The 16,279-nt window shown below is 39.2% G+C and overlaps 1 protein-coding gene across 3 annotated transcripts in view; it reads left to right on the forward strand.

Moving 5' to 3' along the window:
• RCN1 (reticulocalbin 1) overlaps nt 1–16,279 on the forward strand; it is a 110,390-nt gene that overhangs the window by 9,056 nt on the left and 85,055 nt on the right. Inside the window, exons 3-7 of one of the 3 annotated variants that reach the window (XM_061356583.1) lie at nt 1,406–1,584; nt 2,089–2,149; nt 4,402–4,601; nt 5,433–5,556; nt 6,350–7,433. In XM_061356583.1, coding sequence (XP_061212567.1) covers nt 1,406–1,584; nt 2,089–2,149; nt 4,402–4,601; nt 5,433–5,540 — 548 coding nt within the window. In that variant the 3' untranslated portion in view covers nt 5,541–5,556; nt 6,350–7,433. Of the gene's footprint in view, nt 1–1,405; nt 1,585–2,088; nt 2,150–4,401; nt 4,602–5,432; nt 7,434–16,279 lie in introns of those variants that run through there. The other 2 variants (XM_061356584.1, XM_061356582.1) reach the window with 2 other exon arrangements.

Below are 16,279 nucleotides of genomic sequence, written 5' to 3' on the forward strand. Positions count from 1 at the left end.
AGATTATAAAGCATGATTTCATGCCTTACAGTTGGCAGGAGTTTGGTGTCACATTGAGGACTCTTGAGCATTGCATTAAATGTTACAGATAGAAGTCAAAAGCACTTCCTAGATGTTGCAGCCATTTCCAAAGTCACCAGTACGCAGAAAGTTTTGTAGAGGGATTATTAAATGTACTGACAAAGCTGAATTAAAGTCTCCTCCAATTAGAAATATATTACTTTTTAACATTAAAGATGGTAATTTAAAATAATACATTCTGTAATTAATCAGTATTTGTTAATTCAGTCTTTCTTAAAGAGTCTAGATGCTAAAAATTTAGGTTGGGTCTAAGCTATAGCAAAGTTATCAGTTAATGTCGTTCTTGCAGAATAATATGCTTAAGACTGCAAATGAAAATCCTTACCAAATCAGGCAAAAGAAGCACATTAAAAATATACCTGCATCTTTTGTTCACCCCACATACGTTCCCTTTGCTTTTTGTAAATTAATGAAGGAGGAGAAGAGATCACTAAAGGGCAGTGCTGACAGAACGACAAATCAGTATTAATTGACCATTTATACTTACTGGAAATAGAAGAAAATATGTATTTACCATAGAGGCAGTTTCTGGAATAAGCTTCCAGTAGCAGTAGTAATTCCAAAGACTACCTTAAAGAGGAGTTTATTACATTTGTGAAAGGAAATATTTAATGCACGATCCCTGTAGCAGTATGCTGGGAGCCCTTCTCAGCCCTTTGTCTCTGCTCTCTGTAATCCCCAAGATTTGGAGAACAGCTACTGCATTGTGGTCTTGTGTTTATGCACACTTAAAATTCCAGTTGTAATTCCTGGCCTAGTCTTTTTCAACTGCATTCATCTTCCAACATGTGAATTGAGAAATTGTTATGAGTACTTTTCATATTTGAAGTCAGTTTAGTGATCCTGTTTTAAAAAAATTACAAAGTCTTCCACCTTGTGAAACCACTTTTCTTTAGTTTGCTTGCTTTTTGAAACTGAAAACTTGTTTAGATCATATCAACTCTTAAGAAGAATAAAGCTTGTGTGAATGAAATCTACCCCAACTATTGCCTAAGCAGTACTTATAAAAGCAGATTAGAAAGGAAAAAAAAACCCAAATCTATGAAGGGCAATATACAATACTGCAAAATCCATTATCCTGGATTGCAGCAGACGGCTTAGTCAAGAATTTACCTATTCTACTAAATCACCTTTGAAAATCAAACCAACTACTCAGCTCCTGAATTTAAAACTTCACAGGAAAGATATGTTTCATTTTAACATGGCAGCTATTCTGACAATAAACCTTTGTATTTCTAGACTTTAAGAACAAATTGAGGTGCTTCACTGTGGTAATATGTTTTAAAACAAACATGCTTTTGAGATTGTCTTGATGAATTTGCAGAAAATCCAGAAGAATTCCAAGATGCAACCGATCAGCACAGCTTTAAGAAAATGCTACCCAGAGATGAAAGACGATTCAAAACTGCAGATCTGGATGGAGACTTAGCTGCAACTCGTGAAGAATTCACAGCTTTCCTTCACCCAGAAGAGTTTGAGCATATGAAAAACATTGTTGTCTTAGTAAGCAGAACAAAACCAATATCATTATTTTTGCTTTTATTTTTTGGATGAGCTATGAAGTCTTTCTCTGTCCTTTCCATACAGGGACACACACATAACAGCTAAGTGGGGAACAGAAAGGGATGCCTTTCCTCAAATTCACTTGATTTAGAATTCTCAGTACTTGTTAAATGCCCTTAAATAGCTCCTAAATGGATTCAAGAAACAGCGCCAACTTAAACCAATATAAGAGGAAGGCTTTGCTGAAATGCGGCAGCTAAGTGTTTGGTGCTTGTATCTGCATTTAACTTAAGTAGAGTGTCCAGTTCGTTCACGCAGGAATTTTTTTCAGCATGAAAGAGTATTTGTATATTCATTGCATAAACCACAGTCACACTGCAGTCCGAAAGAGTACCTTTGCCTCTACAAGGGCAGGTCAAGGCCTCAAAATATTGAATGATCGAAGAGGCGAGTAGCCAGAATTCTAAATTTGCTTAATTATGTTGATTCAAAACTGTTTTCCAGGAAACCTTAGAAGACATAGACAAAAATGGGGATGGTTTTGTGGATCAAGATGAGTACATTGGTAAGTGTTAAGATTCGTTTCTTATATAATCTCCAGTCCGTTTGTCCATCTTCTCTCCAATTTACAGCAGTATGATACAAAGATGAACATTTCTGTGCTCCAGTTCAATTGTTTTAAACCAACCATCCAACCCAGAAAGTTTTAACTTTATTTTAGGGAGATAGCCACATCACTGGCAAAAGCTTCCTTGCACACTACAGCATAAAATTCTCCTCTTACTATTGTATAATTTGGCTAAGAGGCTCTGGAATACAATATTTTTCATGATGGGAATATTCTCTGTACACATGACTATACTAACAGCTTTTTGAAGGCATTGTTTAGAAATACAGGAGGATCAGAGAGTGAGTTAATCTCTTCCCATTTTGAATGGTACCTGACTATGCAAAATAGCTTGGAAGCACACATTGCGAAACACAAAATTGACCTTTTTTTCTACTAGTTATTTTCCTAGTGTAATAGTAAGCAAAACCCAGTACTTCTCTAGCAGTGATGCCATTATGTTTCGTAGAGGAATAGAAGATGCATTCAAAATGAACTGTGCAAAACCAGCACCAAGATTTAAGATTCTTAGAGAAGTTGTGAAGTGTGTGAAAGTTAGCTGTGCAGAAAGAGCACAAAATGGGAAACATCAACAGCAGATCAGTCACAGTTAATTTGCACAAACCTCAGTCCCACGAGGCAGTTAACTGCTGTCTTGCACTTGGATGTATGAAGGCAGAACAGAAGCAGGACTAGGTATCAGCAGTACAGAATATGTTTTAGCCTTTTTGAGTCATTATGCTGATACCAAAAGCTACCTTCTCCCACTGCACTCATTTTGCTGGGTTTTAAGTGAAGAAAGTAGCACTAGGAAAGCATGAGTGCAAACTCAAGGTGAATCTTTCTGTTTCTGATGGTGCTATAAAGATCACTTCCCATATAATCAGGAACAATATACACACGTTAATTAATGGCAGGGGGTTCTATTCCTTGTAAATTATATTTAGCCTCAGAATGTGAATGCTATTCATTTATGACTGAAATAACAGAGCAGCATAATTTCCTCAGTAATTTCAGTTCATTCAGTGACATTACCTACATATAATTATAAGGTAATTGTCAACATTTGTTACCATGTGAATGCTGTTTTTTCATGTCTTCTATAGATAGGAACATAGAATGTTCTAGTCACGATCACCCCACACTGGCAAGGATGATAAAAATCAAATTGACAGGACATGTCAGTTGCTTCAAATAAACAATATAATTTGCACTTTAAAAACTGAAAAAAGAAAGTGAATGTGTTGTCTGAAGTTTTCGTCATGAGCTGAGGAATTCAATGCTTTAAATACTCCTACTTCCCCTTTTCAGATGTAATCTTTTTTTTTATGAAGTTGGAGATAAAAAACAAAGATAAAACTAAATCTCTTCTTTGGTAAATCTCTTCACCTAGGTGGAGCATCAGACACCTCAGGGGGCTTTCTCTGCTTAAACTCTAGTTTTAACACCATGATGCCAGAGACCTAGGGCACTTTCCTGGGTTGTGGACATACACAAGCAGGGTTCATGGCCCTTTTCATGTGCCCTTCTGCACCAAGTGCGGTGCCCTCTCAATACCTGTTTGCACACCCTGCTTGTAATCCCAGGCCAGTTGAACTCTCCCATGACTGGTCATGATGATGCCCAAGCTGCATCAGCCTCTAGTGAGGGCTGCCTGGCAGGGCCTTGTGCTTTTCCTCTGGTTTCCCTAGCTCCAGGAGCCCCCTGTAGACCTCAACCCAGTGCTCAGCCACAGAACTCGCTGTTGCCTCAGCTGAATGCCTCACAAACTGAGCACAAGATACAGCATAGGACTGATCAGAGCAGCTCATGTAATCTCTGCATCTTGTGTCACAGATGATACACCACCATCCCAAGGTACCAATCCACAACACAGAACACACCACTGATTTGTGACTTCTCCAGGTCTTTTTCAGTAGAATACCTTCTACTGGGGTATGCTGCAACACGTTTTAAAAAAGGACTCATCTACTCAAAATTAATTTCTCTTACAAAGATCTCTCTAAAAACAGGACAAAAGCAGTGAAGAAACCTGCCCAAGATAAACACAGCTAATCTATTTAGACCCACATTTCATTTTCTGCACAAAGAAACACTGTGCAAAGAGTGAAAAGTTTAGTATTCTGGGAAACACTATGTAAATGTCTTTAGTTTGTGAATAATTTGCAAATTAAATATGACTTGAGCAAGACCTTTTATTTGCTCTCCAGCTGATATGTTTGCAAATGAAGAGGGTGGACCAGAGCCTGACTGGGTGATTACAGAGCGCGAACAGTTTGCAGATTTTCGTGACATCAACAAGGATGGAAAGATGGACAAAGAGGAAATTCAGCACTGGATTCTCCCACAAGACTATGATCATGCACTGGCTGAAGCCAGACACTTGGTCTATGAATCAGATGTAGACAAGGTACTTAAGAGTTCTAGTATACTTTTAAAAAAGTTATATAACTTGTTATGGTTTTGGTTTTTGTTTGGTTTTTTGGGGGGAGGGGTTGTGGTTTTGGTTGTTCTTTTTTACCATACCATCTTGCAGGAATTTATTAATAAATTTTCTTACTGATACACTTTAAATGGATTTTTAGAGGCTAGAATTGCTAGTGCATTAATAGACCAGTGCCACCTTCAGTTGGTAGGGTTAGAATCTCAAAGTAGTAAAATACAGTTTATCAGCTCTGGAAGTCCATTGGATTAGATAAATTATTTATCATCTTAAACTTGGAAGTTTTAACACAGTAAAAAAAATACTCTTTAAGAGCAGTCACGATTTTTTTAATGCTAATCTGGACTACAAGAGAAAAATAAAAGATACATTACATAGGAGATAGCAAAACCAGCCCCCAAACCATTTCTATAATCAAACATAGATCTTTGGATTAAAGACTGGCTCATTACATCCTCCACCTGAAAAGCCAAAACACTCTTACACAGACAGCGTGTAAATTGCTAATATAAGCACCCATCTTCAGCAAAGTACACAAGAGGATTTTCATTTTTAGCATCAGGAAGGCAAACCCAAAGCTCAGAGCAAAACTCTACAGCAGAAAACAGTTTGACCCAAGTGAAGACAGTGGGACTTCTTTCTTCCACTGCTGTTCAGATTTCACTCACCACAGTTCCTGAACCTGCAGTCTGCTGCTTTGAAGCAGTATTTCCCAGGGCTCTTGTTAAGTCTGTGCTGGTGTGTCTTTTACTTAGCTTTGAAAATGTCCTTACAGAGATTTTATTTTCCTCCCACCAGGATCAAAAACTAACAAAAGAAGAGGTTCTAGACAACTGGAACATGTTTGTTGGAAGTCAAGCTACTAATTATGGGGAGGACCTCACAAGAAACCATGATGAACTATGATACAGTATACCAGCCAGTCTGCCACAGACCTTTTCTCCGCTTTACTGAAATCGGCATGTCCATCCGCTCTTTGGGAAAGATGGGCAAAGGACACACTCAAAATCAAGTTACTTGCATTAATGTATTTTTAACATGCCAGCTTATTACCTCAGAAACTGCGTAGAAATAGCTTTTTACTCTTTTCACATGGTTAAATACAGTATCTAATTACTGCAGTTTAATATGGGATAAAAAAAAGGTAACTTTTCTTTATATTAGATTCTGACCTGGAAGAGGCACTTCTAAAAACATAATTGCAAGGATCTTTAATAGTGAAATATTTTCTTCAAATACCCACTTTTACTACAGTGAAATGCAGCTAGGATTAGAAAGAAACTCAGTGTTTAAACAGACTAAATTATTTAGTTGTCTTTTTTTATAACATGTAACAATTCAGAGCTATACTTTGACCTGTGTGAATCACAGCCTTTTTCCCCACAGTTTTTCTCTCCTGGTTTTGGGTCAGAAATGCTGCAGAAGGTATCTAAGCAGCCCTCTGGTTCATAGCTTCACAAGTGCAATGTGTACAACGGGCCCTTTTCTCTAACCCCATCAAAGTGCAGAGACAGCACATGCAACCCAGTAATCTGTGCCCGCATTCCTCAGCGAGGGTTGTGGAGCTTAGAGTGACAGCTGCTCCTTCTGACAACAGAATAACATACAATTGTGGGTTGTTGGTCTGCTATTTCCTGGGAGGAATTATGCTACATGGAGCATAATTCATCTCACGCTTTTCGTGCTTTACCCAAGCCGTACTCTTGTTCACACAGTGTGAATGGCAGCAGTTCTGTGATGGAGAAAGAATGAGACATATCACCCCTCTGGGCCTTCTGTCTCCTCTGCGACATAAGAGGACAGATTTATGTGGCTAAACTTCTGGTTTTGTATTTATATACATATGAGTATGTGTTACTGAAGCAACTACATGAAGACAGCTTTCCTCTGAAAGAAAGGGGTAAGCTTTCCACACAGGTGCTTTGTTTTTTACTGTATAATGTGAGTGGTTACGTGTATATTTTTATATAGCCAACTTAGATAAGTTTGGTTGGTTTTAAATGTACTGGTTTTGAAACAAGCACAATAAAACAAGTACTTCTTCTTGATACTATTAAGGTGCAATAACACTAACACAGACTAGCATAGAGAGTTGATGTGAAAGCACACACCAAGCCTTTAGAGCCAGTAGTTCCCAAGCTCTGGGTCATTGGCAGCTTCTGCAACACTGGGTGGTCATCTGCAAACAGCTGCTGGACAGCAGCACCGTTTCTTCTTCACCTCATTAAGTAAAAGTTAGAAATAATTTGAATATACATAGTTGCTATTGCTAACACTACAATTTGTTCTGAACACTAGTACTGGGAGATGAGGGTTCCACCTCAGTGTTCACTTAGACATTCCTTCAAAGTCTGGTGTACAGAATCACACGCTGGTTATCGCACAACCATCCAGAGAGGAGCTTTGAAACTCCCAGGCTGTGATACACTTTAGCAATTTAGCAAGATTTTGAAAATCATCATAAGACAATGCAGAACTGTGACATCCATAAGCGGTGTCATTTTTATAAGGTTATGTATGAGCTGTGGTGAAATATTTACGTCTTCCAATTGAAGATAATTAGATACTATGGTCTGGCAGAGATTATATGTTCTTGTTAGCACAATTACTAAGCCTTTGGTGTGCATTTCTTACGACATTGCCAGCAATGTCTCCAAAAAGTCCCTACCTCTTCCATTAACATACAGTAGGACAAATGTCGTAAGTGAACTGTTTTTGCTTTTCCAGTACCCTCAAGTTAAATGCCTAAATGCAGTGTTATCCGAGAAGCAATAAAATTGTATCTTGGCACAAGTAAAAGATTATCTGGTTTGTTTATGACTTGGATATTGAAGTGTTGATTGTATTCAATAATCCTAACAATTCTGAGAGGTGTTTGTTGTTTGTTTTTTTTTTTTTATTTAAAGTATTTATTTCATACAGACATTTCATACATTTTCATATTTTGGTAACAGAACTGCAGTACTCTCTTTGCACTCAGATCTTCTACTGTTCCAAGAAACAATACCTTAGAAAACCTCAAAATAAAGCTTGTTTCCTGCAAATAAAACTGCAGCTCAGACTGGATACTGAGCAGATTTTCTCTGAAGCCCAAGGGAAGGTTGTTTACTAACTCTTGTTGAAATTCAGTAGGAGGTGGGTGCTGAGACGCTAAGTGTTGCCTTCAGCTAAACATGACACTTCCAAATCCACTGCATATACTGTCCCAACACAAAATTGCATCTGAGATTTGACAAGTAATCACATTTTCTTCCATGTCACTCAATTTGGAATAGAATTAGCATTATGTGAGAGAAATCATGTTCCTGTGTTTGTTTTCAATTTTTACTAATGCTTGGAACATATTTGGCATTTTCCAGTATTAAACTATATTTGCATGAATAAGAAAGCTAAAATCAGAAGAATTATTCATGAAAGCAGGAAGTGGAAATTTAAACCTGTAGTATTTTACAGTAAAATGTTTTTCTACACAAGAGTGATACTCTGACTATATCCAGCTATGAAAAAGGCAAACATAACAATTAAAATGAGGTTTAAATTAATTAAATTATTAATAATGGGTAGGGGGGGTCATCATAAGATTAGGAGCTTTTTTTAAAAAACACAATATAGAAACATATTTTTAGAGAACGTCCGTATCACTGATGTGATTTCACTCTAAATGCTACCCTCTTCTTTCTACAGCTCTTCATAGTGTTTCACTTACCAGCATCCAGTAATGCACAGTACATTCTGTGCATTAAATTTTCCTTTCAAGCTCAATGCACTAAGGAAGAGTAACTCCAAAAGAGACTAGAGCTTCTGGGTTTAAATTTAACACTATTTAAGGAAAGCAAACCTTTGCTAGGGGATATGACTGTTAACATTGTGATTTTTCAAGCTTAAGGTTTCTAATGGGCTTTGACTGTTCCAGAGATAACATTTTTTTTCCTAGGTAATATATTTCAAGTCATATTATGAGCAAATGTTACAAAATTTTAGTGTAATGTGAAATACTGTAATGTCAGATAGCATTATTTATCTGCTTAATGTGACTAAACCCATTAATTGCTGGGAGCCATACTTCATCCCAGCAACATGAAAATCCATTTTGTGCCTATCTTGTCAGTTATTGCCTATTTTCTTAATGAATTGTGATGTAGTGAAATTCTGTTGGGAAGTGTGTTTATGTATTTCCAACTGCAGGTTCTGTATGGTATCTCTTATTACATAGATCCTCCATTAACTCTATGTTTTCATTATGCCTATGCCACAACATATCAAAGGTGCGTTTTTCTTACTTGGATATCTGGAATAGCCATTATTATTGCACATGCAGTTTTAATTATTAGAATTTATGAAATGAACTAGGTGGCTCATGTTCATTCTTATATTTCCATTTAATGATTCAATCAGGTTAAGTCTGTCTCCTGTTCCAGTCAAGGTGCTTCACATAACTCCCTGAGGAAAGGAGAACACAACCCATCCTGATGTAATTATACTTACACGAGCATCGTACAATAGTTGTATATTGCTTTATTATTTGCAGTGCAGAAGTTGATCCTTATCCCAGTGAAGTTAATGGCAGAACTAGTCCCTGTGTAGAGAGACTAAGGCCTTGGACACCCAAAGGCAAGCAGAACAATAGGATGGTGGGTCTGAGGTTAGAAATGACCTTACTACCATCAGATCATGATCTCCTTACAATAACTGAATACCAGTTTTTATGAATATAGACTGATTCATAACTCATAAAAGAGAGGGCATAAGTCTATTTCATGGAAGACAGCATCTAATGTTTTACTGGTCTGTTCAAATAAACTTTGCCGTTTCATTGAAAGATGGTTGCATCACTGCTAGACAGCAAGTTGCTGTCAGCAAATGGAGCTGGTTTTACAGGGTGAGAGGAGGAGCCACAGAAAACATTTCAAAGCCAAAGGTCTTGCAAAACCTTACTTGGCTTGGAGTCAAATACTTGAAACATCCACCACTAATAAGCTGTACCCTTCTGTTCATTACTCTGATTTCGTGTGTGCTATATTCCATTTAAGATGTCCATCAAGAAGCATATTAACTATATTTACTAATTAGAAGGGTAGAACTTAGCATGATTTTCCACGTAACTTTCAGGCACCAGTAAGACTGATGTCCCTCAAACTCAAGTGCTGTACAGATTATTCCAAACATGATGAATTTCAAAGCAGCCTCAGAAGAAAAAGTTACCAGGTTTCCCATAGTGTGAAATAGTGTGCAGGGGGCATACATGGCATAGGTGACACAACAGGCAATTTCACACCTGCATTCTCTTATCTCCACAGGATAAGGTAAAATATCTCTGACAGATAGGGGTATCTCTTCACTATGACAATGTGCTGGTTTTGGCTGGGGTGGAGTTAATTTCCATCATAGTAGCTGGTGCAGGGCTGTGTTTTGGATTTGAGCTGGAAACAGTGCTGATCATACAAGGATGTTTCAGTTCCTGCTGAGCAGTGCTTACACAGAGCCAAGGCCTTTTCTGCCCCTCACCCACCCCACCAGTGAGTAGGCTGGGGGTGCACAAGGTTCAGGGAAGGGGACACAGGCAGGACAGCTGACCCAAGGGATGTCCCAGACCAGACGGTGTCATGCTCAGCATATAGAGCTCGGGGAAGGTGGGGACATGGGAAGCAATGGCGTTTGTCTCCCCAAGTAACCAAGTTACATTGTGATGGGGCCCTGCTCTCCTGGAGATGACTGAACACCTGCCTGCCCATGGGAAGCAGGGAATGAATTCCTTGTTTTGCTTTGCTTCTGTGTGCAGCTTTTGCTTTACCTATTAAACTGTCTTTATCTCAGCTCATGAGTTTTCTTTCTTTTGCTCTTCTGTTTTTCTCCCCCACCCCACCAGGGAAGAATGAACAAGCAGCTTTGTGTTGCTTTGCTGTAAGTTGGGGCTAAACCACAACAGCCTCTGTCAAGAATACAATTGTCATATATATGCATTATTATTTCTACTGATAATTAAAGGGTATTAAATTTCAGCACAAGTGTTGGCTCTGATAAGGGCAACAAAGTTCTGGACCTCAGTTTCATATACTGCGTGTTTGTCATTGTGGAAGAATTTATTTCATAATAGCAAAGTACCCAAAATATGATCTGGTTGGCTAGCATCTGAGGTTTAGTATTTGCCTAAATGTTTTGTAGTTGGTCTCACGTTTGTGGTCCTAAACCCTGACATACCTGAAATTCCAGAACAGCTATATAGAACAAGTCATGACATGATACTGAATAGTAATTATGGGAGACATGTACCTTAGAAATGACAATGTCTCATCATATCAACAAGATTTTAGATACTCATCAAGGCACTTTCATAGTGAAGTGGGAAATGTTTTCTTTACATAGAAATACCCTGACAAACTTTAAAATGAAAGTCTACTGGACCAGTGGGGGTACAAAAACCTAATGAAAAATTAATACGGCTTTTGAAGACATACCTTAATCCCCAGTACAGCTCCTTGGTGCTTTTGAGGATGGTGGTATGGTATCACAGAAAGATGAGCTGATAATGCCACATTCTCAAAACAGTTCCGGTACAGCACTGCCCAGGAAACTGTTGTCACTGAAGATGCTGCATTTGTACTTAGCAGACTGCTGAGATTTAGGTAAAAATAAAGTCCAAAAAACAAAAAAAAAGTCTATTCAATAGGCTGCTCCAGCATGTACTATATTCTCCCAACTGAGGCTGTTGTTGCATTCTGAGGAAGTTACTGGATGCATGACAGTGAATGTTGTGTTGTTCACAATGAATCCTACCACTACCATTCAAGTTAACAAGTTGGTATCAAGGCCACGGTACCTATGAAGACAAAACCTAAAATCATTCTAATTTTCAATTACTGAACTGCCAAGAACATGGCTTCCTCAGGACTCTTCAGGACATATCTTCTATATGGATAAAAGCCAGTAAGTTTAATGTTCAGGAAGGAAAAAAAAAAGGGATGGGGGGCTTTTACCATTAGATCAATAGTAACATAATGCAGACATACCACAGATAGTATTGGCTGGATTGGCAGGGTAGATACATCCCCCCCAAATTACTCACAATGCCTCCCCCCCAGCTTTATATTTAGCTAAACTGAAGTTCTGCTGACATGGCTTTCATTGCATTTTACAGGGCCTGTGTTGCTGGGACAGAGAAGAAAGGAATGCTAGCTGGGAATGCATCAAATGAAGTGCAAAAGAATTCCTGAATCCTTTAGTTGGTAAGATTTAGATGAAACAACTTAAAATCACAGGAAGGATGGGTTTTTTTTGTTTGGTTTTTTTTTTTTTTTTTGTTGTTGTTGTTGTTGTTTTTTTAAAGAGGTGAATTTACAAGTGAATCCCCACAGGCAGCAGAAATGAAGAGAGTGGCTGGAGAGGTATCCTAAGAATCTAACAAAATCAAAAGCTTCCTTCTTTATCCCTGCTGTTCATTTAAACGATTTTTGCATTAATTCCTTTGCCTGAATCTCCTATTCTTTCCTTGTCCTTAGATTTTAAATTCCATTAGCAGTACTGACACAACATTTCTAGGAACCCCCAAACCTCCCCAAGTCACTGATAACTTTGAAATGGTTTATGCTGAAGAAAGGAAGTTTTCAAAACTATTATGTCTGCTCTAAACTGGACGCAGCAAAGTATAGTTAAACAAAGAAACTAAATGCAAGTGATTAAAAGGAGTATTATTCCATTACTCCTAGCTATATTAGTAAAAGAAAAATACGTCTAATCTGGAACAGACAGATTTAGGGTTATACTTCTGGTATACTTCTGGTAGGCAGAAATACAGAGTACTGTTTTCCTAGAGACAATAAAGGCAGTAATTTATACTTGAGTCTAGTTAAACTAGCAAATGTTTCCTGCATGACTCTGTCTTCAGTGTAGTTGCATGACCACTAAAGTTCTAGGATACCTTGAGCTAATAGTCAAATCACATGACTTACTCCAAGGCTGCCTACTCAGCTTCTTAATAACAATTTCTTTCTTATATCAACTCTACAATTGCTGCATGAGCTGGGTGAAAAGTTTGGAAACTTTGAATCATCACAAAAAGGTTATGTAATTATTCCAGTATAAGAAGGACTTTTCAGAAGCCTTGCTATGAACGAGCATTAGGTTTATAGAACAGTTATGTGGACATCTGAATGGGTATTTTGATATTTTCCCTCATTTTGCAAGGAAATCAATTTTCCAAATTTGCTTCCCCAAAGCTTGTAAAAGGGAAGCAAACTTGCATACAAGATGTTGAATTGGATCTTCTGGGATAACTAGGGTATAAAGTAGGTTTTACTGTAAATCAGACTGTATTTTGTGGTGCAGCTTTGTAGCTTATTCAGAGACTTTTCTAGACTTGTAACTGTGATGTAGATAAACATTAGCTTATTTGTGGGAACCTAGGTGCAAAATGCAGAAACAGGAAGGGCTCCCTCAGCTCTGAGTTCAGAAGGTATAATTATGGGAGCACGAAGCAGCAGCACAAATATCCTCCGTTTATATTTCTGCATCCCTTTATAATGTACACAGACATAGCTGAAATAAAGCAGGCAAGATGAAGAGCAATGAGAAACAACATGATGAAATACTGCCTTTGAAATTCCCTTTATTCAACTGGAAACAAAACATTTTAAAAGGTGATAATGTTTTAAAAGCTATTTAACTCGCCAGCCAAATCAAACTGACCAAAATCTAATTCATACCTTGTCTTGTTTAGCAGATGCTTAAAAGATCAATATAGTTGTCTCTGTAGATCAGCATGAAATATTAACCAGTCTGAGTGTTCTGAAGCTTTTTACAACGTATTCAGCCTCATTAAACATTAAGTAGCCTTGAAATATAAATATAAAATAACTATCAGCTTCCTATCCTTCAGACACAGAACAAAGGTAGCTCAAATGTGGGAAGCAGGAGGGAAAAAAATATTAAATGAACTGGGAATTCACAGGGAAATTAACTTAGGAAAGCTGTCAGTATAAATTGATTCAATCAGATATACTTTACCATAAGGAAAGATAATATTGCCATATTAGAAGAATACCCACTAAGGTAAAAAACAGTGGTGTGAAATTTATAGCATGAGAAATTCATTAAAATATGTCTCTGACTATAAATATACCTATCTTAGGCCCAATAAACTTATCTTAGGCCAAATATACTAGTTTATGCTACAGCTCCTTTCACCCCTCATGTTTGCTAAAAGACCCACTCCCTGGGTTCAGTGAGAATGTAGCCCTCTTTTTTCTGTTTTTCATTACTGGCTTGTATGTTAAAAATATCTGGGCAATACAGCAGAAGAATTTCAGGTTCACTAAAGAGAAATGTCAGCTTTGCAAATCACTGAAAGTAACTGGACATAAACTGTCAAAATAAGTCAAGGAAACAGTGTGGTTATTGTCAGTACGTAACTCAAGCCTGCAATCCAAGATGTGGCTAAAAGTTGTAGACAATATAGCAAGACAGTTCCACTATAATGTACAGATCAACTAATCTAGCTTAAAATGCTGCTTAATTTTCATATACACAGGACATCTAATGCCTTTTCCTCCTATTTGTCTACTTGCTTTACGACTACTGCATAAATTCAGCCTCACACAGTATTGCCTTCACCACTGCAGAGTCTGTCAGGGTTTACAGAGAAGCTTTTTATAAGGCTTTCTTACTGCTGCTTCTTGTCTTGTATTGCTATTGGACCAGATATACCAGTGCTAGATTTTATCACAGCCACCTTCTCTCAATTTGGCAAGATGGTAACAGCAAGAAGTGAAACTGTAGGATTTATTCTCCTGCAGAGATAAGGGATTTAGTAAACAGTATAGTGAGCTATTAAGTCAGAACTATCAAATTCTGTTATACAATGTAATGCTATAAATGACATCAATCAGTCATTGCAAAAACCATAAGGAGTTGAAAATAAAATGAAGAAACTAATTCAGTACACCTAGAGGGAAAAAATATATATTTTTAAAATAGATATTTTTAGATTTCTGTGCCATAAGCAAGATATCAGTGGGCTCACAAAGAATAAGTGTATAAGACACATTAAGAAAGGATATTCAAATAGTATTTGACATCGGGCTATTTTTGCTGCATTCTCAGAATAGAACTGAAGATACTTTTGCATTCCACTGTATTGCACCATATTTTTATATTTTCCTTACCTGTATGCTACACGGTCAACAAACACTGGTTAGAACAGCAGCAAATCAAATGTTTCACACTTATTTGAATGCTGGATTTTCAGATGTGCCTTGTAGACAGGGTTACGCCATCTCAGAAGATGCATTTGAAAAAGAAATTTAAAAACACATTTAATCCATGTTGTGAGCAAAGCCTTGCACCTTTGCAGCTTAGTCAAGGGGCAAGCCACAGCCTAACCACTGCACAGGCTCAGGGAGGGCAAGCAAACCCTTAGATTTCCTGGGCCCTCTTCAGTTCTGCCCAATCCCACCTTGCTCCTGGTAAAACTCAGAACAATCTGTCGTGGTTTAAACCCAGCCAGACAGCTTTTCACTCACTCCCTCCCCTTCTTGGTGCTAGCGGTGGTGATTTGTGTTGTACATTGGTTGCTGGACTGTTCTTATCTCAGCCCAGGGAGTGAGTGCAGAAGGGGCGCCCTACGTGGGGCATGAGGAGTTGAGGTAACAACAGATCTGATCGGATTAATAGTCACTCGTCACAGTGCTGATTTATTGGCTCTCAGAGTTGTTCCTCTTGATCTCACAGCTTCAGAATGTAGTACATTACTTAGAGCCGGTATTTGCTGTGTTAGTGTTTATCAAGTGTGGGGCTTGGGCTAAGGTTCCTGTCTCACTGTACTTTATGGCAATGACTTGTAATACGGGCGGGCTCCAGCAGCAGGGCGGGACGAACGTGGCCGTGGACTGGTCCCTGGCCGTCCGCCTGCTCCTCACCGTCCTGGCCCTCGCCCTCGCCTCCGTCTGCGTGAGGCTCTGGGGAGCCGAGGGGGCGCGGCCCCGGGAGCCGGCGGCTGCTGAAGCGGCCCGGGAGAGCGGCCCCGAGCACCAAGCGGGAGCGGGGCCGGAGGCCGGCAGGGGGCGGCTGCCAGTGGAGGAGGTCGGGGCGGGCGAGCAGCGGGAGAAGGCGGCGGAGGAGCCGAGCCCCGCGGCCGAGCCCAGCCCCGCGACGGCCGAGAGCATTCCCCGGAAGCCGCCCGCCGAGCCCCAGGAGGACGCAGGAGACCCCGCAGCATTTCCCAGCAAGGCGGAGGAGGAAGAGCTGGACTCAGGAAAAGAGAAGCTGGTGGTGGGAGAGCCGGCAAGCACAGCAGCTACACCAGCCCCAGTGACAAGTACAGCAGCATCACTTGAGGGTTCTGAAGGTTTTAAATGTCCTTTGGGTACCCTTGGGACCTGCCTGCTGATTGTGATGGAGATCACCATGTTGGCACACACACAGAGTGTGTTTTACCCACCACCATTTTGTCTGATCTCAAAATTTAAGCAGAGTGGGGTTTGGGTCTTCTCTGGGGTTAGACAACGATATGGGAGGACCAAGAGATTTCCCCGAAGGCTGGAGGGTCATGAGTGGCAGGGTGTGTGGGACAGTATGGGCAAGTATCTAGTCCACTGGGCCCCTCCAGTGCTTTGGAAGCATTGGAGATGGAATACGGCTGTATGGAGTCCCCA

The sequence above is a fragment of the Neopsephotus bourkii genome, unplaced genomic scaffold (genome assembly GCF_033783945.1).
Source record: "Neopsephotus bourkii isolate Nb327-2 ecotype Australia unplaced genomic scaffold, CSIRO-AGI_Nbou_v1 NB_860, whole genome shotgun sequence".
Lineage (NCBI taxonomy): Eukaryota > Metazoa > Chordata > Aves > Psittaciformes > Psittacidae > Neopsephotus > Neopsephotus bourkii.